General features: G+C 53.9%; 10 protein-coding genes across 10 annotated transcripts; 6 read left to right on the forward strand and 4 right to left on the reverse strand.

Moving 5' to 3' along the window:
• Positions 1 to 1,111: 1,111 nt before the first annotated feature.
• On the reverse strand, positions 1,112 to 2,616 carry GOT2 (Aspartate aminotransferase, mitochondrial; the record flags this gene model as incomplete). Its single annotated transcript, XM_051451196.1, has 4 exons — positions 1,112 to 1,213; positions 1,269 to 2,272; positions 2,328 to 2,406; positions 2,506 to 2,616. The coding sequence occupies 4 exons, from the start codon at positions 2,614 to 2,616 to the stop codon at positions 1,112 to 1,114; spliced, it is 1,296 nt and encodes a 431-aa protein (XP_051297666.1).
• A 307-nt stretch (positions 2,617 to 2,923) lies between these two features.
• Positions 2,924 to 5,182, forward strand: J4E86_010701 (uncharacterized protein; the record flags this gene model as incomplete). The annotated part of the gene is made up of 1 exon (XM_051451197.1): positions 2,924 to 5,182. The coding sequence occupies one exon, from the start codon at positions 2,924 to 2,926 to the stop codon at positions 5,180 to 5,182; it is 2,259 nt and encodes a 752-aa protein (XP_051297667.1).
• Positions 5,183 to 5,471: 289 nt separating this feature from the next.
• On the reverse strand, positions 5,472 to 6,640 carry J4E86_010702 (uncharacterized protein; the record flags this gene model as incomplete). The annotated part of the gene is made up of 3 exons (XM_051451198.1): positions 5,472 to 5,676; positions 5,770 to 6,211; positions 6,283 to 6,640. The coding sequence occupies 3 exons, from the start codon at positions 6,638 to 6,640 to the stop codon at positions 5,472 to 5,474; spliced, it is 1,005 nt and encodes a 334-aa protein (XP_051297668.1).
• Positions 6,641 to 7,782: 1,142 nt separating this feature from the next.
• J4E86_010703 (uncharacterized protein) lies at positions 7,783 to 9,099 on the forward strand (the record flags this gene model as incomplete). The annotated part of the gene is made up of 3 exons (XM_051451199.1): positions 7,783 to 7,928; positions 7,974 to 8,163; positions 8,212 to 9,099. The coding sequence occupies 3 exons, from the start codon at positions 7,783 to 7,785 to the stop codon at positions 9,097 to 9,099; spliced, it is 1,224 nt and encodes a 407-aa protein (XP_051297669.1).
• A 567-nt stretch (positions 9,100 to 9,666) lies between these two features.
• Positions 9,667 to 11,169, forward strand: J4E86_010704 (uncharacterized protein; the record flags this gene model as incomplete). Its single annotated transcript, XM_051451200.1, has 1 exon — positions 9,667 to 11,169. The coding sequence occupies one exon, from the start codon at positions 9,667 to 9,669 to the stop codon at positions 11,167 to 11,169; it is 1,503 nt and encodes a 500-aa protein (XP_051297670.1).
• A 1,617-nt stretch (positions 11,170 to 12,786) lies between these two features.
• Positions 12,787 to 14,884, forward strand: J4E86_010705 (uncharacterized protein; the record flags this gene model as incomplete). Its single annotated transcript, XM_051451201.1, has 4 exons — positions 12,787 to 13,252; positions 13,309 to 13,473; positions 13,529 to 13,629; positions 13,682 to 14,884. 4 exons carry the CDS (start codon positions 12,787 to 12,789, stop codon positions 14,882 to 14,884), a joined length of 1,935 nt encoding a protein of 644 aa, XP_051297671.1.
• A 730-nt stretch (positions 14,885 to 15,614) lies between these two features.
• On the reverse strand, positions 15,615 to 17,382 carry J4E86_010706 (uncharacterized protein; the record flags this gene model as incomplete). The annotated part of the gene is made up of 4 exons (XM_051451202.1): positions 15,615 to 16,305; positions 16,365 to 16,945; positions 17,005 to 17,136; positions 17,203 to 17,382. The coding sequence occupies 4 exons, from the start codon at positions 17,380 to 17,382 to the stop codon at positions 15,615 to 15,617; spliced, it is 1,584 nt and encodes a 527-aa protein (XP_051297672.1).
• A 1,302-nt stretch (positions 17,383 to 18,684) lies between these two features.
• Positions 18,685 to 19,735, forward strand: J4E86_010707 (uncharacterized protein; the record flags this gene model as incomplete). The annotated part of the gene is made up of 2 exons (XM_051451203.1): positions 18,685 to 18,865; positions 18,960 to 19,735. 2 exons carry the CDS (start codon positions 18,685 to 18,687, stop codon positions 19,733 to 19,735), a joined length of 957 nt encoding a protein of 318 aa, XP_051297673.1.
• A 901-nt stretch (positions 19,736 to 20,636) lies between these two features.
• J4E86_010708 (uncharacterized protein) lies at positions 20,637 to 21,292 on the reverse strand (the record flags this gene model as incomplete). Its single annotated transcript, XM_051451204.1, has 2 exons — positions 20,637 to 20,944; positions 21,001 to 21,292. The coding sequence occupies 2 exons, from the start codon at positions 21,290 to 21,292 to the stop codon at positions 20,637 to 20,639; spliced, it is 600 nt and encodes a 199-aa protein (XP_051297674.1).
• Positions 21,293 to 21,548: 256 nt separating this feature from the next.
• Positions 21,549 to 23,021, forward strand: J4E86_010709 (uncharacterized protein; the record flags this gene model as incomplete). The annotated part of the gene is made up of 1 exon (XM_051451205.1): positions 21,549 to 23,021. One exon carries the CDS (start codon positions 21,549 to 21,551, stop codon positions 23,019 to 23,021), a length of 1,473 nt encoding a protein of 490 aa, XP_051297675.1.

Consider the following 23,021-nt stretch of genomic DNA (forward strand, 5'->3'; position numbering starts at 1 on the left):
CGACGTCACTCCGCCAGCCATCGTCATCGTGCATGCTCACCCGGACCCTGAAAACTCATTTGCTGGGTTGGGCTAGCAGCATGTACCGCGCACAAGTACCTCGACAGGTCGCCGTTGGATTCCATGCTTTGCGCGCTCTCAACGGCCGTGTAGAGGTCCTATTAAGACAATTCCAACCTCTGCCAGCACATGCGTCTTGGAAACGAATAAACGCCATAGGCCCGGGCACCCACTCCACAGACAGGCATGCACCTTGGACCCTGACCTCTTTTCTCGCAGAAACCTGCAATGCACCTGAATCATGCTCGTTCGTCCGGCCTCCTCCGAGCTGCAAAGCTTCGATACTTTCCTGTTGCTGGAGCAGGGGCTACGGATGACGGAAGCAATAGTGCGTAGAGGCGTCTGGGATCAGCGTTCGTGATGCAGACGTGCAGGACAAGGAACCTGCGGATCGCAGCTGCAGGGTCACTGAGTGGAGTGGTTAGCGTGACGGTTTCATCGGTACGGTCACTTGCTGAACGATGCGGTGTGCGGTACCGGCGCAACTTGTCGAACCGTGAAGCACACAAAACTTGGCTTCGTTGTTTTCGGAGACCTTGGCGCGACACAAACCGAAGCAGCTCCGGCTGTAGGGCTTGAACACCCTTTTGGTATTCCGCATATGCAAGTGAGTAAAACCGGACAGGTAGGCGTGCGTTTGTCATTCGCGATCACGATGTCCCAGCGCACGGGAACTAGCGTCATTGCACAGTGCTGTGCGAGTTATCAGCGATACTATGCTAGGTAATGATCTGTATATTACCGATGAACTCGCAAACGACAGGACCAACCACTCGTGGGGTGTGGGGATAAAGTGGGTGAAGTCTGAGTGGGAACAAAACTTCGGTGAAGGATTGGAGGATCGACGAAATTAAACGAATCAGGTACTTCGATCCGAGAACACAAAAGACGGCATGAGGAGGTTGCAAGATCGTGAGCCGTTTCATTCCTTGTATGCTTTTTCATTGTATAATCTAGCCGCCGATGCTGTCTGCACGGTACAATGCTGCGCCATGTTATGTCACAAGGTTTGCTGAATCACGAAAGGAAGTAGAACACTGTCATGACGATCCTAACCCTTGACCTTGTAGATGGCCTCGGCCAGGCGGCCGACGTTCTCGCTGGTGATACCCGCGACCGAGATACGGCCGTCCTTGGTAGCATAGACTGAGTGCTGTCATGGCGGTTAGCGCTGCGGATGTCAAGATGGTTGCAAAACATAAACTTACCTCCTTCGCTAGCTTGTCCATCTGCTCGGCTGTCAGACCAGTGTAAGCAAACATGCCAATCTGGGAGGTGATGTGGCTCCAGTCGTGCTTGCTGCCGAGCTTCTCGAGGTTCTCCTTGAGGAGGGCACGCATGGTGATGATGCGGTCAGCCATGCCCTTGACCTCACCGAGCCATTGCTTGTTGAGGGAAGCGTCGTTCAGAATCTCAGAGGCAATGCGTGCACCGTGAACTGGAGGGTTAGAGTACAATGGGCGGACGAGAATCTTGATCTGAGAGTCAACGCGCTTCTTCTCGTCGGCAGACTCGCAGACGATGGAGAAGGCACCAACACGCTCGCCGTAGAGACCCATGTTCTTGGCGAAAGACTGAGCCAGGCAGGGGCGGAGGCCCTCCTTGATGAAGTGGCGGAGAGCGAAGGCATCCTTGGTGGTGTCACCACTGGCAAAGCCCTGGTAGGCCATGTCGAAGAAGGGGTAGTGGTCGCCAGCCTTGACAGCCTCAGCGATCTGAACCCACTGCTCCTCGGTAGGGTCTACACCAGTAGGGTTGTGGGCACAGGCGTGGAGCAGGACGATGCTGTTCTTGGGCATGGCCTTGATGTCGGCCACCATGCCGTCAAAGTCGAGGCCAATGGTGTCCTTGTTGTAGTAGCGGTACTTCTCGACCTTGAGGCCGGAGTCTTTGAAGACAGCGTTGTGGTTGGCCCATGACGGCGTGGGAATGTAAATGGCCTTCGCGCCGGGGTAGTGACGCTCGAGGAAGGCACCACCAATGCGGAGGGCACCGGTACCGGAGATGGTCTGGGTGACGGCGATGCAGTCGTCGTTGAGGGGCGTAGAGTCGGCGCCGTATGCGAGCCTGAGGGCAGCCTTGGTGAAGTTGGGGACACCGGTGATGCCGGCGTATTCCTTGTCGAGCGATGACTTGACAATCTTCTCCTCTGCTTCCCTTACGGATGGCAGGACGTAGGGCTTGCCCTTGTCGTCACGGTAGGCACCAACACCTGTCGATAGCTGTCAGTCGCGCCTTCCATGTCGGATTGAAGAGCGTATACTAACCCAAGTTGATCTTCTTGGGGTTGCTGTCGGCCTTGAAGGCTTCGGTGATACCTAGAATGGCCTTGGGCGGGGCGGTGAGCTACGGTATGGCCTATCTTATCAGGAGCTGTACTTACATCCTGGGAGGCAGTTAGCTCTGGTGAAACACGACTGGGGCCCAATTGCTTTTGCCACTTACTGGAGGACCCTGCGGTACCTGCGACCAAGCGGAGACGGCTCGGACGCTGGTTTTGAGGGACAGCTGCTTAGTCGCCGCCTGGCGCAGCGCCGTTCTTGATGACGCGAGCATGGTTGAGTTGTGTGCGGGGTGGAAGGGAAGCTGAGGGCAGCGTAGAGGGAGAGAAGAGGGTGATAGAGCTTCCCGTAGACTATTGTAGTGGGTGGTCTGAGCAAAATACCCCAGAAAAGCAATAAACTCCCCGTCGCCCGTTTCGCGGGAGAGCTTCGATGACTCGGGGCAGCCACGATCGCCTCCGATTCGCTTAGCCGAGCCACCCCTGCTAACTCCGGCGGTCTTCACTAATTTTCATGGCAAACTGGCGCGTCGCGTGGGTGAATTGACTCGGTTTGACATTCAGTAAGACTTCTCGTACACTATGCGACCCGCTCTAAGGCAAGCCAGGACGCTGCTGAACCATGAAGCCTCGGTCCCTCTCTTCCTCTGTCCCGCACTGGTCAGAGCGCCCACAGCCTCTCATCGCCGTCGAACGCCGCAGCAAGAACCTCTAAAGAAGTATTCGACTTTTGTAACGCCTCAGGATCAAATCAATGCCACCGCCCTTCCTACCGATACCAGAGACGCTCCTCCCAGTAAATCCTCACCAGACACATCCTCAACCCAGAGGTCACTGCCACGGGCATGTCCAGGATGCGGTGCGCCGTCCCAGATATACAACAAGAGGGAGGCTGGGTACTACGACGTAGACCGCAACTCGATACGGGAATACCTTGACGGTATCCAAAAGGCAAAAGAGGCGACTGTCGAGGACGACATATATGCCAAGGCGCTCAAGAATGTGAATCCTGAGCTGCTCGGAGAATTAGGGCTTCAGGACGAAAGCATCGAAGCACAGCCAGAGGACGAAACGCCGTCCACGCCCGTATGCGACCGATGCCACAACCTCATCCACCACCGCAAAGGATCGCCTATACACCACCCGACCGTCGAATCCATACAGCAAACCATCGCAGAGTCGCCCCACCGCCGCAATCACATCTACCACGTCGTCGATGCCGCCGACTTTCCGCTCTCCATAGTCCCAAACCTCCAATCGTCCCTGCGGATACCCAAACTTCGGACTCAGAACCGACGCGCAAAACACAAGGGATGGGTCGCCAATGATCGCATTGCAGAGGTCAGCTTCATCATCACGAGGGCTGACCTGCTTGCGCCAAAGAAAGAGCAGGTGGATGTTCTGATGCCATACGTCCGAGATGTGCTTCGAGATGCGCTCGGGAGACAGAACGCGAACGCGCGACTGGGCAACGTGCGGCTTGTGAGCGCAAAGCGGGGATGGTGGACCAAACAAGTCAAAGAAGACATCTGGGAGCGCGGAGGTGCAGGCTGGATGGTCGGAAAGGTCAACGTAGGGAAGTCGAACCTCTTCGAGGCTGTCTTTCCGAAAGGGCGAGGAGCAGATTATCAAGATGTGCGCAAGATCCGGAGCGCAGCCGAGCGTGAAGCAATGCTCAGCAGCGCAAAGTCGCTGGAAGAGCTCACCCGTGTACAAGCACTGCTCGCCGAAGAGGACGCCGAGACGGAACGACTGAAGAACAAACCTAAGCAACATCTCCATAAGCCTCCCGCAGAACTTGAGGAAGAAGCTGAAGAGGAGGATTTCGACGATCCTGATGCACTCCTGCCACCACCGCAGCCATACACACCATACCCCGTCCTCCCAATCGCCTCCTCACTCCCCGGAACCACCGCTTCTCCAATCCGCATCCCCTTTGGCAACAACAGAGGCGAACTCATCGATCTCCCCGGCCTCGCCCGCACAACACCCGGTCTAGAAACCTTTGTTCAGCCCGCCGCCCACGACGACCTCGTAATGAAGAACCGCATAAACTCCGAACGCTACACCCTCAAGCCCGGGCAATCCCTCATCCTCGGCGGCGGACTAATCCGCATCACACCCGCAACCCCCGACCTAGTCTTCCTCGTCCACCCCTTCGTCCCCATCCACCCGCACGTAACGCGGACCGAAAAAGCCATAGACTACCAAGCGCAAACCTCAGACCGCCAACTCCAAGTCGCCCCCATACTCGCTCCCCACGTAGGTCCCAAGATGAACTCAGCCGGTAAATTCCAGCTCAAATGGGACGCGACCAAGAAACTCGCCGGCCCCGTCACCTCCCCCGTGGCAGGCAAGATGAAGCCCGAAAACCTGCCCTTCCGCGTCTGGAGCACGGATATCCTCATTGAGGGTGTGGGCTGGATAGAAGTCAGTGCACAGACCCGACGACCTCAAGGCTGGAAGCCATCTGGCCTCGAGAAGAAAGACCCCAATCAAGCGAAATTCGACCGCATCACGCGCCTCAAGGAGGAGGAGGAGCGTAAAAGCAGAAAGTTCGCTGCACTTGCCCGCGCGGAAGGAGAAGGACGCGATGCAGAGGAAGTTCTAGAAGAAGAGTTTTACGAAGACGATATGAGGGATAAGATGGCAGAATGGGAGGAGGATTATCCGGAGGTGGAAGTGTTTAGCCCGCTGGGCAAGTTTGTCGGACAGAGGAGGCCGATGTGTGCGAGTACGGTTAGTGGGCCGAAGTATGTGGCTACTAGGGATAGGAAGGTTAGGCCAAGGAGGAGTATGGTTAGTGTTAAGAAGCAGCGGAAGCCGAAGGGTGGAGAGTAAGGGTTTGGAAGGGAGGATGTGTAGACTAGTTGTGTATATTAGGGATATGAAGCATGATCACGAAGCTAAACGTTTATGTTAATGATATTCGTCTACACCGTACATGAACTCCGTAATGCGTCGATTCAATCACGTTAACTTTCTCGTCTCCAGGACAATTGCGTCTTCCATACGCCTATTACGCCGATATCTTTCTTTCACACATATCCAATACACATACTCTAACGCTCTACTCAAAAGCTTCCTACGTTGCGCAACTGCCCTCAAGGTGACACCGGCGATTGCTTTTCTAGTTCTTGCCCTGCTCGAGTATAGCCCAGAACTGTTCTTGTTCCTTTGCGCAATCGCGTCCGTCTTTATCGCAGCCGGGGAAGTTGGCAACGAGATCGCCTTCTGTAAACTGTCCGTCTTTGGGGCTTGCGGGGCCGGTCGCGTAGGCGTTGAGGAGGTTCTGGGGGACCATGGCTAGTTTGGCGAGGATGGTGCCGTGCCATCTGAAGATTCAAAAATTAGCAAACAGTGCCTTGTGTCAGGAGCCCTTCCAGACTTTGCAAGATGTTCAGGAGAAGGAAGAAAGGGAAACTCACTGAACAATATGTTCCAACGCATGACTCTCCGCCTTCTGGAAGTTATAACTCCTGTATATCGGATCGAACCAAGCATCCAGGAAGAACTTGGCCCACTCCCCGTTCCTAACCACAAAACTGCTCGGCGCCAATCCATCTTTATCCTGTGTAACGACGAAATCTATTCTGTCGCCCTTGAGGTTGCTGAAGGTTTTGATGACGCTGTCGGGCGGTACGACGGGGGCGTTGGTGATCATGTGGGTTTCGAGCTTGGCGGGTGTGAGCAGGTGGGTGTGGATGGGGAGTGCGGTGTTCATGATGAGCGCCGTGGCGTCGAGGTACCAGAAGAATGTTGAGGTAGGGTAGAGCGTCATGGCGTGGCGGGTGCCGGGGACGCGCGACCAGGTCGCGGGGGAGTTGCCGATGGGGTATTGGTCTGCGGTGGGGAAGAAGGTGAGGTAGCCTGGGAAGGGGGGTTAGTATGGCTCTTTACTCTGATATCGCCATCGGTGGGAAGAGGGAGTTCAGACGTACCATGTTTCTTGGCGTATTCTTCCCTGTTGCTCTTGATCTTTTGTATCCAGACTGGATCGGCCTTGGGATCTATTGTTGTAATCACCACCACGGGCGGTCCGCTCCCTATCGACGGTTTGGGTATGTTCGCGGCTGTCCAACCCCCAACTTTAGAGGCTGTCCTCCTGCTAGTTCCTCCACTACCACTCAGCATCCATATCAGGACAAAGAAGCCCAGTACACCGCCGACTATCAACCGTCCTGCCCTGCTGCGAAGGAGGTTCTTAAGCGCAGGTGGAATCGCAATTCCTCCGCTCTGGTTGCGGGCGGCATAGGGCGGTGGTCGCGACGTTTTCCTCGGGGGCATGGCGAAATGCATGATGTGTCGTAAGCGTCCGTGGTCTCGGGAAGATCACTCGCAATTGCGGTTTGGTTCGGGATTGGTGAAAGCGGAGTGAGCGATGGGCCACCTGGAGATCGTGAAGTCGGGAATTGGGCGTGGAAATTCGTTACGAGAACATTGCGGGTTATGCGAAAGAGGTGAACGGCCGCTGTGCAGAAGACGGGCACGGCTGGGGCTGGGGGATGCTGTGCGGTCGCGGAAAGGGTCGAATTAATCTAGACACGCGACGACATGGGATGCGATGCGATGGGCCTTGGCAGGAGGGACCTTGCCTTAGCGGCCGCAGGGCAGGGGCAGCGGGCTGAGGAGAGAGGAGTCACGTTTCCTGAGTACCGGCGTGTCTTTTGGCATTCGACATGGATTTGCATATAAGTCGTTGATGCTCTCGTCTCGAATGGATTACTGCTTCACACGCTTGCACGTGGTGCAACTCTTCCACGTTGCGTTATCTCCTTTTCGAGCGGGCTATCGTCAACTTCAATGATAGCACACCATGGGCTTTGCCAAGCCCGCAATCATCCCAGAATAGAGGCGATACGGACTTAGCACATGCCTTTGCTGAGCACAATCAGTCAGATACGGGTTCCAAAGGCTGCCGATATTTGGCCTTTCCGCGAAGACGTTCGTATTCGCCGACTTTCACCTTCAAGGAGCGCATAGTGGATGCACTACGCAGAAGAAACATCGCATGAGTTTTCCAGTTTGAATTACGGTAGTTCCGGTTCCAGATGGTGAGATGCAAGATAACGCGAAGGATACAACGTCTTCAAAGATCGCTCGCCAAGACTCGCGAGGTTCTACGTCAAGATCTTCAACATGGGAAACTCCAGCAAAAAGACAGATTCACAGCTAAAGCGGAAGCTCGGTACAATCGCCAAGCGCTTTCCTTATCCACATGCGATGTGACGACTGCTTGCTAATACAACACGCTCATAGCTTTGCAGCTACTTCTGCGTTACCCGCTATGACGTCGCCTGTCTGTCACAGTAAAGGGACGGATCCCTTAAGAAAACTGCGATGGATCGCCATCTTACTGGCATCAATTCACTTCCAACTCACGAGTAATTTCTCAAATCACATTACATCCTAGCTTCTCTAATAAATCGCAAACCGCAATCATGGTCGAAAAGGTTATGCAACTGAGGTGCGAGTGCAACCAGTACCCGTGGGGAAAGCAGGGCTCAAAGTCGCTGGCGGCGACTTTGTGCGAGAAGACTCCAGGCACAGAATTCAAGATTGACGAGAACACAAGTTACGCTGAGATGTAAGTTTATACACTACATCGTTGATTGCAGTCTAACATGTTCAGGTGGATGGGCACATATCCCGAATTACCTTCATATGTCCTAGAGACTGGCGAGGACCTTCAGAAAGTGCTCGACAGACACCCTGATGAGCTTGTGGGAAAGACCACTGCTGAGAAGTTCAACCACACCAAGCTGCCATATCTGCCCAAGGTCCTGTCGATAGCGAAGGCCCTACCTCTGCAATTGCACCCAGTATGTTCGTTTCTACATCGATCTGTTCCACAACTAACACAGTGTCAGAACAAAGACTTGGCTTCCAAGCTACACGCAAAGAACCCGGATCAGTTCACCGACCCCAACCACAAGCCAGAGATCGCGTTGGCTCTCGGCGACTTCGAGGCTTTCTGCGGCTTCAAGCAACTGAAAGACATCGAGCGTTTGATGCAGCTACCGCCACTCCAAGCCTTCCTTCCAGAGGTCAAGAAGCCTGAGTTCGACGACCAAACTCTGAAGCACGTTGTCAAGGAAATGCTGTTGGCGTCTGAGGATGCTGTACGCAAAACCAACGACGCACTCATGAAGATTCCAAAGGAGCAATTCGGCGAACACAGCTACATCCCAGACATGATTCCTCGTTTGGCTGAGCAGTATGACAAGGCAGACAACGGAACCCTTGTTGCTCTCATCACCATGAACTACCTCCAGCTCAAGGCTGGCGACAGCATCTACATCCCCGCCGACGGCATCCACGCGTATCTCTCCGGTGATATTATCGAGTGCATGGCCCGATCGAACAACGTCTTGAACACTGGTTTCTGCCCACGCGCCGACCGCGACAACATCGACATGTTCTGCTCAAGTTTGACTTTCACACCACATGACGCCAAGGAGGCGATCCTACCAGCAAAGTCTTTCGATGGAAGCAAGAACGGCAAGACGCAGCTGTACGCACCACCTCTAAGCGAATTCAGCATGCTAGCCACAACCATGGGCGATGGCGATTCCGAGACGATCCGGTCGCTCGGTGGACCAAGTGTTATGATCGTGACCGAAGGCGAGGGCACCATGAAGGGCAACGGCAAGGAATACAAGCTAAGGGCCGGCTACATCTTCTTTGTCGCTCCAGGCGTAGAGCTAGAGTTCAAGGCCACGAAGCCGCTCAAGGCGTTTACCGCATTTGTAGAGTAGATCGACACATGTACGTACCTGACAATGAGGCTCAACCCCGCGGAGGTGGCTAGCGGCCGATTGGGCGGACTAGAGCTTCCCCGCACCTTTCACGTGCGCGTGCCATCAGCACTACGCATGTACTTTGGCTGTGTAGTTGTATAGCCAGAAAGCTTATAAGTCGAGAGCGGAACATACTCGGATCCGCACGCGCGTGTACTGGTGATCTCCACATGTATCCTTGTTCCCCCGCACTTGATGGCAGGTACCCCTCTGTAGCTGGGGATAGCTATAAAACCCCGCAATGGAGCTCATGCTTGCTCGTAGGATCATATTCGTTCCTCTTTGGCTGCTTCTTGATCAATTGAGTTGACATTTGACGTTGTTGAGCTTGCGAATCGCGTTCAGCGGCCTGAAGTTTGCCAACATCATCGCCAACTTGAATCGCAGCACTCGTTCAGCTACTATAGCCAGGTAAGCAGCAAAAGCAAAAGCAATGCTATCCGAAGATTCCACAACTTAATGTCGCTAAGTCTGTTCAATAACACTAACATCAAACCAAGCCCTTCCAACCCCCCAAATCCAACCATGGCAACCACCGCTCCAATCCCAGCCGAAAAGCGCGACTCAATGGAAGCAACCGCCAACACGCTCGCCACCAAAATGAAAGCGGCTTCCCTCGCCGAGACACCCCGAAAGCGGCCTCTCGGTCTAACCGACCTCCCCGCATCAGTCCGCAACAACATTTACAAGCACTGTCTCGACACCGAACTCGTAAACCACGGCGCACCCAACGTGTCCTACACGCACACCATCTCCAAAGACGAAGGCATCTTGACCTTCTCCGCGTCACGCAACCCGTTCCCCGTGAACACAGCGCTGTTCCTTGTCAACAAGGAGATAAGCAAAGATTCGCTGTCGTATTTCTATGAGAAGAATCTCTGGGTCAGATTCGATGTTTATACAAGCGACGCCCGGCACGCGAAGACGTTGCTCGAGGATTCTGGGCTCCTCTTCTCAACGGCGAAGAGCGAGGTCGTAGAGAAGAGCACGCGCCACGCCCTCGAAATCGTCCTCGTGGAGAAGAACAGCGCGCAGAAACGCGCTTCCGCCATGTTCCCAGCTCAATACCTCCCCCGGCTTATCAACTTCCTTGACCAAGCAAGCCGCGCAACGAAGACATGGGCTCAAGGACGTAGTCTCTTCCTCAATGTAGTAAACACGTATGGATTCCCCGTGTCAAAACTACAAGGAGACCTGCTCGAGCTGTTCCGTCTGATGAGCGGCTTTGGCAAGGTGGAAGTTGATGGCCAGAATCTGCTTCCGCGGTACGCGGAGGGTCTGCAGAACAATATGATGGGCGAGAAGTTTACGGCAGAAAGTTATATGGCCAGTGTACATGAACTGGCTGATCTGGCGGATGAAGCGAGAGAGAAGGAAGAGTATACGCTTGCGAATGAGTATGCTCAAGCTACTATCATCGCGCTGACGTACGGCTACCTGACGCATGCCGAAACACTTCATTCCCAAGAGGAGGACTTCAACAAGTCCATGCAGCGGCTACGCTGGAAGACAGAGTTGGGACTCGGTATCAGTCTTTCCATTCCGCTTCGGGGCCTCACATCAACGAAGCACTGGTTGCGAACTTCAAACCCAACAGACGAGATCAGAAAAGCAGCGAAAGACCTACTCCAAGCCGAGAAATCAGTTTCTCAAGCCCTTAGTCTGGCATGCGACGCTCCCTCCCCTACCTCAAATCCTTGGTTCCATTCCATCCCCGTGGAGCTCATTCCACCCAACAAACCCTCTTTCTTCACGGACCGCGAGAGGGCGCAGACGTGGTATGTGCTTGGTACTGTGCATATGGCTTTGGGCGAGTATATCTTTGCTTGCGGCGACATGGAGAGGGCGTTGGAGTTGTGGGGTAAGGATAGCGGGATCGATGAGGAGGGCGGGTTGAGGACGAAGATGGAAGAGTCGTTTGAGAAGGCGCGGAAGGGGATTGATGGTGATGCGGAGAGTATGTGGGTTGGTGATGTGAGACCGGGGACTGGGTTGAAGACGGCGGCGAAGTTGGCTAGGGGGTTGTGAGATGTGGGATTGTTGGAGGTGAGGTCTCTGTATCAGTGGATAGCATGTTTCGTAGTGCAATTTCTAGGAGTTTGCACTACGAGACATGCTATCCACTGATACAGAGACCTCAAGCACTCATGTGTATGCTTTGAAGTCGTTGCATGCATTTAGTGTTTGAACGCCATGAAGAGCAACAGATACACGACAACGAATGCTTGTGTTGTCTTTCGAATCCATAGCCATCTCCAGGCACAAATTTGCATCAAGCTCATGCTAGCCTTCTTCCAGTGAGCACGCTGGTGGCGCTAGAACTTTTTCGTGCCCATCACAAGTAAGAGGATAGACTGAGATACTTAGGTAGCCACAGTCCTCGCTTGTATGCGGAGTTCCCGCTTGTTCTGCGCTGGCGCCCTTGGTGTTTGAAGGCCCTTTTTAAGCCTTGTATACAAGCGACGTGGTGGAAATTCCATCGCATTTATGCAGCCATTGTATAGCTTGTTACCTTTTGGCATTGACGTGAAAAAAAAGCATGCCATACGACCTAATCAAACAGAGAATGCCGTTGCGAGGATGTGATGTTGACGTGAGTTATGTTCGGCACCCATTAGTACCGTGTTGCGCATCTCCAGACTTCACCAGCCTTGCGTCTATCGTCGTCTTGTGGCTTGCTACTGCCGTCCCAAGGTCATGGTACCGAGTGCTTTTCCCGTGATCGTCCTTGGGCGCATGCGGCGGTGACCGGCGTGAGATGAGGCCACCATGGCAAACAGCAGTTAGACTTAACAACGCACATTCTTTTCCGGTGTTTCCATCGATGGCCTAGATGTCGCTTTGTCAGTTAGTGTGCATTTGTCGTGGGGAAGCCTGGGCCCAGCGAGGTTGTAGGCTCGGACCTTTTCTTTTAGTTCAGGCACGAGCCGCCTTGAGGCGCCAGCAAGCCACCAATAAAGGTAGCGATCCTCGCTTACCTCGAAGTGTACACTTTCACCAGGGGAAAGAACTTAGTTTCACCTCCCTTGTGCTGCATCGGGTTGAACAACGAAGAGGTAGTGCCCAAGTGAGGAAGGCTTCGGCAAGACTCTCGCAGCGCACGTGGTGAAATGCCGCCGCTAACATCGCTCACGCCCGAGTCCCCAGACAATCCTCCCGAGATCTCGGATTGATCGAGTGACATCTCGTCTCCCACGAGACTGCTGGACTCCGCATTCATTCTAGTCATCGCAAGCCCAAGTACTCGTCTTACCGGATTGGGGACCTCTTTTCAGCTCTGCACTTCGAGGCCATGTCCAGCTATCGTTGGTTTGCGCTTGGCATCCTCGCCTATGTACACACTCCTACCATCACGCGAGTCTAGTCCCTTGTCCAATCTGCACATTCGAACGGGCTGAGAGAATCTGGGGACGAGGCTCGTCGAACTCAGCTCACCATGATACTTCGAGACCAACGCCACAGATCTATCGCATTGGCAGCTCCGCTGGAGTGTGCTGTGAACCTCCAACATGAATAGCTATAAAGATTGTTTGTACCCAGGTACAGAGGTACTCATCAGCAGCAATCGCCGACATCCTTTCCTCAGCCTTCTACTCCTCCCCTTCTTTCGACATGCGTTCGGTTCACGCTTTCGCGGCTTTGGCCATGACAGGCTGCGCAGCAGCCCTGCCTCAATCAATCCCTCTCGGTGAAGTCGCTGAGATACCCGCCGCGCCAATCACTGAGACTCCGCTTGGTGAGGGTGCTGGTACCAAGGTCGTGCCCTACTCTCCAGATGCTGTGGTTGCCGACACCTTTGCCTCAGTCCTCGCGGATCCTGCCTCTGCCGACAAGTCACTGAAGCGAAGAGGTTGGGACTGCTCAGAACAGCCTCTTGGAAAAGGACCAGTCCCAAGCCCCGACTCTCCGGAAGCTTTCCTAGCTATGGAGGAGATCTCAAAGGCTGCTACTGATGCCTCTACACCGGCTGGCTATGTCAGCAAGTTCAAGAACTTGAAGGGCAGCAACAACGCCGTGGCATATCTTGGGTACAAGACCTTGGATACCTACGACACCCAAGCCTGTGCCGACTCTTGCACTGAGAAGGAAGGATGCTCCGCGTTCAACATCTGTAAGTGTTACCTATCTACTCCCCTGAGTAATAGCTTTTACTCATATTGTCTACAGTCTACGAAAGGGACCCTTCTGTAGTTCCTGCCGATTCATGCTCCAACCCTGCTAGCACTACAGTCATCAAGTGTGTACTGTGGGGAAGCCCTGTTACCGCCGAAACAGCTGTCAACAGCGGACAGTGGCGCGCAGACTTTCACGTAGTCATTGCTGGATCAAACGGTATGTCCATGAATGCTTAACATGGTTGAACCGCAAATTTCCTAACAAATCCCAGGCTATGACAGCGAGCATGTGGTATCTGTAGACGGCTACAGCGGCGAGTCTCTTGGAAACGTTGCCATCAACGCTCCCAACGACTGCAACGGTGACGATACTGTAAGCACTTCATAACCACCTCGTTCACATACAGCCGCTGACTCTTATCCAGTACATGGGCTACAAACTCTTCAACGATGGCCAGCCCTTCGAACCCGCCCGCTGCGCCGCAGCATGCGAAGCCGAAACCAAGTGGAACGTCGAGCACCTCAACAGCCGCATGCTGTGCAAGTTCTTCAACACCTACGTCCTGATGAAGAACGGCGAGCCCCAAGGCCAATACTGCTCTATGTACACCCAGAAATGGGCGAAGAGCGTGGCTGTCAACGATGGCCAGTACCATGGAGACGACCACTACACCATTGCTTCCAGCTACTCCTACTCCAACACCGCCGACCCTGGAAAGCCTAAGCTTCCTTGCGATGTCGCCGCCGCCAAGTCCGCTATCATTGCTTCGTCGCTACAGCCATTCTGCTCTACGTTCCTTGGATACACGACGCAGGTTTCGACTGTGATCGCCACGGAGTTTACCACTGTTCCTGCTACTACTGTTGTCAACACGATTACGCCCGTCACTACAACTACAACGACAGTCACTCAGGCTCCAAGGAAGCGCGATGTTGCTGGTCCCGACACACCTGCTGGTCTCGCTGAGTTTGCTCCCAGTGCTGTCTCCGCAGCCTGCAGTCTGCAAGCTACCCCCATCACAGCAACCGCTACGACTTCTACTACTACTGTCGCGACGGTCAGCACTGGCACTGCATCAACAACCACCACTCTCCCTGTCCGTACTACCATCGTCACATCGGTGGTTGCAGCAGCGCCGACATGCACTGCCGGCGCCAACCTCATCAAAAACGGTGGCTTCGAACGTGGTCTGACGTCTTGGTCAACGGATGTGTGGGGTAACCGGAATGCGCCGCCAACTTGGGGAACATCTATTGGTGGCTCCAGCGGCGGTTCCAGCGACGGTCACTCTTTTGAGGTCCGAGTTAACAAAGTAGAACCCCGCTTAGGCACCGGCATGATCCTGAGCCAGCCAGTCACCGGTCTGATTGTAGGTGTCACATATACCTTCTCCTACAAATACCTCGTCACAGACTCGCCATCTAGCTACATATTATGCTGGTTGGACTCGGAGAATACGAAGACGAAGACTATGACGAATGACGGGCGTGTCAACTCTTGGCTTACAGGACCCAACGGTAACGCACAGACGTTTGTGGCGACGAAAACATCGGGGGTCTTCCTTTGTTTATTCACTGCCGAAAATCCCCAGGTTTTCCGCATTGATGAGGTATTCCTAGGGTGCTAGAGAGACAGGACAGCTTTGGTACAGTTCTTACTCAACTTCAAAATGTAAATTCGTTGAACAACTCCTTTAAGGCTCTTCTTTGGTGTGGACACTGTGATGAATGTTCATAGTCCATATATGTGAGCCCAGCGCTGAACGAGCTCACTGTGCTAATACCGTTACATACACGACTACTGCAGCTTGAACAAGATAACCTTGAGAAGCGATTTCCCGCTCTGGAGCGAAGCCTGCAGTATCAAACGATCGACAAGCTGCAACAACGGAGACGATCTCTGGTAATGATGACGATGTTCATGATGGGGCAAATGGAGACATATATTGTGACTCCATGGCGCTAACGATGACAGAGCATTCATAGTCGGTGGTATGAGAAACAAAGGGTGGAATTCAATATGGATCTATCTATGTAGATGCAAGTTGTGAATTGGTCAAACTTTTGCGCAGTATCTGCAGTACCATTCTTGATACAAAGAACGGACGGGGAGGAACATGTAAGATGATAAATGATACAGGGAAGTGAGCGAATATTATAAAGTGTTAAGAGAGGCTGGATCAAATTTGGATCAGGCTTAAAGAGCCCGGAGAAACTCATGGATAGCGGCCGTGATGATTTGTTGGCCGTTTCGTCGTCAATGTATGTCTATGTTCGAATGCCGCGCCTCTGATGTTGGAAAAAGTGTGTGTCGTACAAGACGCTGTTGCTAGCGAGCGCGTAACGCGTATCACGTGATTACGCATACGCCGATTCAGTCCCCGCTTGTTCATGTGTCCATGGCTGGGGTCGCTCCACCATCATACCTGGATATGGCCGGGGAGATTGCTCTGGCGTTGGCAGCATCGGCCCGGTAGGGATCGGTGGGCGAGGAGGTGACTTGGCAAAGAACTGCTCGAGCGTCTCGCCTCTCTCCAGAGCCTGGACCTGGCCTTGTCGGAACTCTTCCAGTACGGCTGACTCTACAGGTTTCGGGTCAAAATACGTGTATGTTCTTGTACCTTTGGCACCTGGGAGGCCAGGCGCCTTGTACTCCGCAACGCCGTCCTCGTATTTCTCATACGTGGAAACCAGGCGCTTGCCGCCACCTCCGGGAAGGTCGATGACGAATGACGGCATCATGAAGCCGGAAAGAGTTCCTCGGAGTTCCTTGTCGAGGTCGATGATTTTGCTGAGGGGTGTCCGGAGATCTTCGATGCCCTGCACCATATCACATTGATAGACGTAGTACGGTTGTATGTTGATATTTGAGAGCTTCTTGATGAGGTCTGACAGCGGTCCGAAATCGTCGTTGACGCCTTTCAAGAGGACAGACTGGTTGCGCACGATAACACCATGCTTGAAAAGCTTGTTCGCAGCAAGCTCTGTTATCCACGTGATCTCGTTGGCGTGGTTGATGTGGGTATGAAGGCAGACTTGCTTGCCCATGCTGAAAGTTGCGCAGTTGTATTAGCCTCATTACATATAGGTGGTAGATGAATGACTTACTCTCGACCTTTGTTAGATACTTCAATCAAGCTGTCGACCCATGGATCACTATCGTCAAGTATGCGACCAGGAGCTACAGCCAGCCCCTTCGAAGCGAACCGGACCCGTTTGATGTGCGCAATGTTGAGTAGTCTCTCGCCAATCTCTTTGATATGATCGGGCTGCAAAAAGTAGGCGTCACCGCCGGATACAACAATGTCTTCGAGCGACTCATCATTGGCGATATGGTCGAAGATGACTTCCCATCGCTTGCGGCTGGGCTTTTGTGGTTTCTTCGATACGGTATCGGTGTTTCCTCCGACTGCGTAGGACCGCGTACAGAAGCGACAGTAGACGGGACAGATTGATGTGGCCAGGAACAAAGCTCTTCCAGGGTATCGGTGGACTAACCCAGGGACGGGACTGTCTGCTTCTTCGTGCAAGGAGTCCAGCTCCATGTTCTTGTGATCGGGGATGATGCCGCTTCTAAGTGGGAGAAATTGTCGCCGGATAGGATCATCCACGGCGTTTTGCCAATCAACAAGCGAGAGTACGTGTGGTGTTAGGCGGATGGCCATGGGTGCCAGCTTGATAGCAGCGATCTGTATCATTGTCAGCATCAACATGTGTATAGTGTGGTGCGAGCTGATGAGTTACGCACAGCATCCTCGATGAAATCGTTCTTCGTACGAATCTTCCGGAGTTGATCATGCTGCGAGCGCAGTAGTTTGTCGGGCAAAGCTGTCTTGAGGAACTGATACAACTTGTGCTTATCGGAGACGGTGTTGCGAAGCTAAGGAAGTCAGTTTTGTATCTAATCGTGTCTTGTGGGGACTCAAAGAGATTCGTATCGACGTACCTGCCATCTATAAGATATGAATTCCTCATTAGAGACGTCCTTCCATGGTTGGATATGATCCCAGTAGGGCTTCTGACCGGCCAAGGTCGATTGAGTTCTGCGGTGCGATAGTAGACGTGCTGCCTGAGTGAAGCCCGACTGGAAAGGTTGCCTCCCAGTCATGGTGCTTGAAACAAACATGCTTGGATACATGTCGGTAGGTGAATGTCACAAGAAAGAGGGATGTGGGAAGAAGGGCTGGGACGAGACCAAAGCTAGAAATAATTTTTCAAGAGTAGGGACGTGTTTATCGAGTGCGTCACACCCGTTACACAACCCGGTGGAAGGAGCTGTCGCTCGCCTCGTCGTCTAGGTAGGAGCGATATAGATGCTGTGCTACGACAGCAGCAAGAGCAACCGCTAAAGTGGGTCTTTTGCAATCTCGAAGAATTGGGCAGGCACGCTCGACTACCGCCAAGTTCAATTCGTTATCGGATGCAGGAGATCCCTAGGATGTGTTTGAGCATGGAGTTTGCTGAGGGCCATCCTTCATGACCTATTCGGGTGCAGCGCTACAGCGATTTAACGAATTCGGTGACATGTGGGTAAGGAGCAGTAATTGGCCATGGTCCGCATGGTGTGTATAGGGGTTATAGTGACGGAAACGCCCAGTGGAGAAAACATAGCACGGCGCCAGCTCCAGAAAAATGGTGAAATGGCGCTGGCAGGGCATTCGTATCACAATATCGCTTGATACAGATTTCCCATGCGGCGGCCATCATGGGTCCCAGGATCAATCTGATAACTTTGAGTAATAGCTGGCAGGAGGCGAGGATGCGTATCGAAAAGGGGCTTACAAAGCACAGTAGTCCATCCTGTACTGGCTGGAATTGGGGATCGACATGCAAGAAAACCGCAGGTCTACAAGGATCGCTCCCATATCTCCTCCCATGGGCTCGATCCTCGGGCCAAGCCAGAGGCCCGGAAGCTGCAAGCGGCATGCATGTTAGTGGTACAGCAGGCGAATACTGCATTAGCTTTCCTCGTATGTTGAGTGGACATAGAACTTGCATCCGCGGAATCCTTTGGGCTGCCATGTTCGTAAAAGAGTCGTAAGCTCAAGCGACTCCACCAGAGGCAGGAGTGCTGGCCAGCCTAATCGGTCAAAGATGACCGGCAAATGGACATCGCACGGCCCGTACCGCGCGTGTGACGGGCGATATTGACCCAGACTGTCGGGATGGCAAACCTCGCAATAGTGTTGCGATCGAGTGAGAGGTTAGCACACGTCAGGAGTGGCAAGGAGACGCTCGGCATGTCGCCGTTCAGGTGAAGAGGTGCAGATAGTGCCAGCGCTAGCGGGGAGATTCCGACGTTCCGTCGCGCCTTCCGCTAGTTTCGCGCCAAGCCATGACCTCAGCCCCTCCAAACAATAGTGAGGGCTGCGATCACGATTGATAACTACCGCGACAGCTCAACTCTCTACATCACCCCACCGCTGCCATGGCTGATTCTCCCGCTTCCGCGACTAGCGCGCTGCCCGGCGAGTCGCCCGCCCAGACCAAGGCCAGACTGCGCAGAGAGCGGCTGGCTGCCAAATCCGGCGCCTCACGTCTCCAGCAGATTACTGCTCTCCAGGGCGGCCCACCAAAGCCGCTCAGCGAACTCGAGAAAGACGTGCCAGGTAACGGCTCCTCCCTTTCGAATACATTAGCCTCACATAGTCCCCCCTAGCTTCGTCCTACAACAGCGTGAATGCACGGCTAATAGCATTCTAGTCAAACCCGCCTCTACCCCGTCCCAGTTTACACCCGCTGGGTCTGGCACGGCTACTCCAGATCCAGATGAAGTGGATATTTCGCAACACCACTACGCGCCGGCATCGCAGCCTCGTCTCCCCTCGCCATTCGCTTTCGAGGGTGGCCAGTCCGGCCCATTCGGCCCAGGCCCAGGCACGGATGCATCGCAGGATCCCATGATGGCCATGCTCCAGCAGATGATGGGCGCAGGCGCTGGCGGTATGCCTGGCATGCCCGGTGCCCCAGGTCAAGCTGGCGCACCACCAGGCGGCATGCCACCCGATCTCGCCAGTATGTTCTCGGCCATGCAGGGCGGTGCCGGTGCCTCTGAGCCGCTGCCAGAGCAATCCTCGGCGTGGATCTGGCGCTTAGTACACTCTGTCTTCTCGTTTGGCCTCGCCGTCTACATTGTCCTGCAAACACCATTTACTGGATCCAAGATGTCACGCGATAATGTGCTGGACGATGACTGGGTCAGCCAATCGACCCCAGCGCAGAACTTTGCGCACTTCTTCTATCTCTTCGCGACTTTCGAGGTGGTCTTGCAGTCCTCGCGCTATTTCATCGAAAAGGGCCAATTACAGGGAAGCGGCATTCTCAGCACGGTCGCTGGTATCCTACCAGCACCGTATTCGGGCTATGTGAGGACTGTGGGCAGGTACAGCGTCATCTACAAAACAGTTGTGAGCGACGCTATGGTGATAGTATTCGTCTTAGGCGCCACGAGCTGGTGGAGAGGTGCCGCTGCTGCATGAAGCGCTGCAATTTCTGGCATAAGTAGAATAATGGTATGACAGGCATCCTTGTACCCGCTTCCTCTTTGATGCAGAGCTCCACTCAGTATTACCTAGGTGTGCTGTAACTCTCAAACAGCCAGTTAATATCTCGGCTCGATACCACAGTCTGGGATAGACAAATGTCGCACCCATCTCAGTGTCCACGTGTGGGCAGGTTTTACGCGCACTATATCTCTGTACTTGCTCACCTCGGGCGACATCGCAACCTCATCGACCACCGCCACTATTGCTTCCGCCTAGTGTATGCACGTCATACCTTGTTACACGCTCCACGAACCACTAATGCATCACACTTCTCCCCATACATGGTAAACAGTCACACTGCGCAAGCTCTATGCACATCATTCCTCTGCGCTGCACGGAAGCTATGATTATTTTGATATCACGAGACCTGTAGATCTTTCCCAGGCGCGCGGAATTCCATCAATCATGCGCACATGGCAGCTAGCATTTGTTGGGCAGCCAGGGCCCGTCCCGCGGCTGGCAGCAGGAGTCCCTGGCCAACACGCGTCGCTCAACAGCAAGACGCACTCGACATTTTCGTTTGTTCTCGCCTCCGGTGAATAGCGCACCCGTACACGCGTTACAGTTAAACCGCCATAGCCGTCCTGCATACGTTTCACCGCCATGTTCGGCGAAAATTCCCGAATCTTGCAAATTGCCTTTGTGCATCATGCAAATTCGTCTCGAATTCCCATCACCGCACGCTCCTGACCGGATGCGAGCTTCACGACCGTTGCTCCAGAGGTCTCGGGTATGCATACGAGTCATGTTCGAGAAGTGGCGTCACCTTGCCCTTTCAGTTGATTCCACTGCGTTGGTCGACAGGGTCGCACGCAGCGCCATACCCAAGGCCCCTTTACAGCAACTTGAGGTGCCCAGTAACCTGATCTATGACGCCCTTGGGTGCAGGACCGATACCCAGTACTGTCGCACTTCCACTCGCGATTTGTGTCCGTCCCGCATCGTGGATAATGTGTGCCACCAATCCTAGGCTCAGTGCCTGCGCCTGCAACAACTCTAACTCTTCTTCGCTCTTGACTTGTAATGCCACCTTGGCTTGCCCCATTCGTTCCCAGCGCTTGAGTAGTGTTGATTCCGGTGCGTGTCGGAGGAAGTGCTTGTAGCAGGCTAATGTCGCGTGTCCGCATTGTGCGCCAATCTTGCCTGTTGTATGGTTAGATATTTTGCAGATGATGGAAATGTGTCAAGAATCGCAATACCTTTTGTCATGCCGAGATCTGTTCGTACTACCAAGACCATCTTGCACTCCTCGTTGTGACCTGGGAACTCGGCAGGCGCACTGTCGTCGTCTTCATCGCTCGACTCGTCTTCTGAATCTTCTGAGTCTTCTGCCTTTTCTTTCTTCTCAGATTTCTTTGGTTGAGAGATTGGGCTGCCTCCGAGAAAACCAAGTGACTTTGCTTGCCCGATCATGTAGCCTGTTACACCAGCGAGGATGGCGCATGCGGCTGCTATGTTTGCAGTAGAGGGTTGTTGGGGAGTGTCTGCCATGTGTGCGGTCGGACGTAGTATACAATATATGAAGAACAGTAATTTTACAACAGAAGAATCTCGGGAAGTAGTGTTTTATGAGAGAGAATTTGGGCGATTGGCAGAGTCATGAAGTTCCATGGCACTCCCGCCCGCAATTGTAGAGCTAGACGTCAGGCTGAGGGTCCGTGCTGGCAACATCTCGAATTTGCGGACTACCGAGCACGTCGCCCACTCCATCACGACGGCACCACCGCTGTCTCGGCCCTCTCTCACAATGCACGCCCGAGGTCAATTAATATCCGGACGCACCGCAGCCCAAGGATTGGCCCTTCGCCCGGCGCAGTCAACCTGCCGAACGTACGCGACGACGGCGCCCACTCCCGCAGTGAAGAACCCACTACAGCGACGACGCGGCGGTGATCTCGGCTCCCATCTGCCTATAAACATCATCCCGAAAGATGCATACATTCCCCCATACCCCTATGGCGCCCATCAGCTGTTCAAGCAGGCCAACAAGGGTCTCTATGGCGACCAGATGATACGCTTCGGCAACAATGTCTCCAAAGACACCGAAACGAAGACACGGCGCAACTGGAAGCCCAATGTGCTCTCCAAAAGCCTATACTCGGTCGCACTGAAGAAGAGGATAAAGCTGCGCATCACCGCCAAGGTTCTCAAGACGATGGATCGTGAGGGTGGGCTGGACGAATACCTGCTCAAGGACAATGTGGCACGCATCAAAGAGCTCGGACCTATGGGATGGGCGCTACGATGGACACTGATGCAGAAGCCGGAAGTCATCGATCGGTTACGGGCAGAAGCTGCGGCTCTTGGCATAGACCAGGCCACAATCGACAAGCAATGGCCTACACCCCAAATGATCGCCGAGAACAAAGCTGCCCACGGTACGCTCTCCCAAAACATGCCCGCCGGCGCACTCGAGAGCCTAGAGTTCATGGAGACAGAGGACCAACAAATGTGGTCCGGAGATGAAGTCAAAGACATTGCCGACCCAAAGAAAAAAGGCCCAAGAGCGTACAAAGTGCGAGCCGATGCCGCCGTCGAGTACACCAAAGCAGTCAAGGCCGCACAGCGTTACGTATCCCGCGACGCCGTCGACAGCATAGAAGAGGGCCTCAAACTAGCCTTTATCCGAGCCAAAGAGCGCGAAGCAGTGAGACTCAAGAAGAACCAGATATTGAACGAAGCAGGCATCACACAGCAAGACCTAGACGAAACTAGGTCGAAGTTCAATCTCCCAGACATCAGCGACGAAGTCGCCCGGAGAATCACCTTCAACCAGCGGAGACGCAAGGAAATCGACGAAGCCGGCGGCATCGAAGCCTGGAGCAAGACCAAAAGCGCTGCACACGATGCGAAGGTAGCAGAAGCAGGTGGCATCGAAGCGTACAACGCCAACAAGAAAGCCTATAACGCTGCCCTCATCGCGGAAGCGGAGACCGCGTCTACCAACGAGAACATGGATCCCGAACGAAGGGAATACCTCGAGATGGCGCTGCTGAAGGCGGATCTCGCTATTAAGCATAGGCTTGCTGGTGGTAAGGAGGATTACGTCGAGTCGATTTTGGAGCTGTATAGCAATGGAGGTCTCCGCGCGATTGGTGGTGCTGGTGGTCTGAGTGAGATTTATCAGGCTGCGGAACGGGAGAGGAGCCAGGGAGGTGATGCTTGGGGTGCGCTTGTTAATGAGAGTAGGAAGGGTGATGAGAGTCGGCCGCGCTCATGA

Source organism: Alternaria arbusti, assembly GCF_024043155.1.
Source record: "Alternaria arbusti strain BMP 1465 chromosome Unknown scaffold_24, whole genome shotgun sequence".
NCBI classification, from domain to species: Eukaryota; Fungi; Ascomycota; class Dothideomycetes; order Pleosporales; family Pleosporaceae; genus Alternaria; species Alternaria arbusti.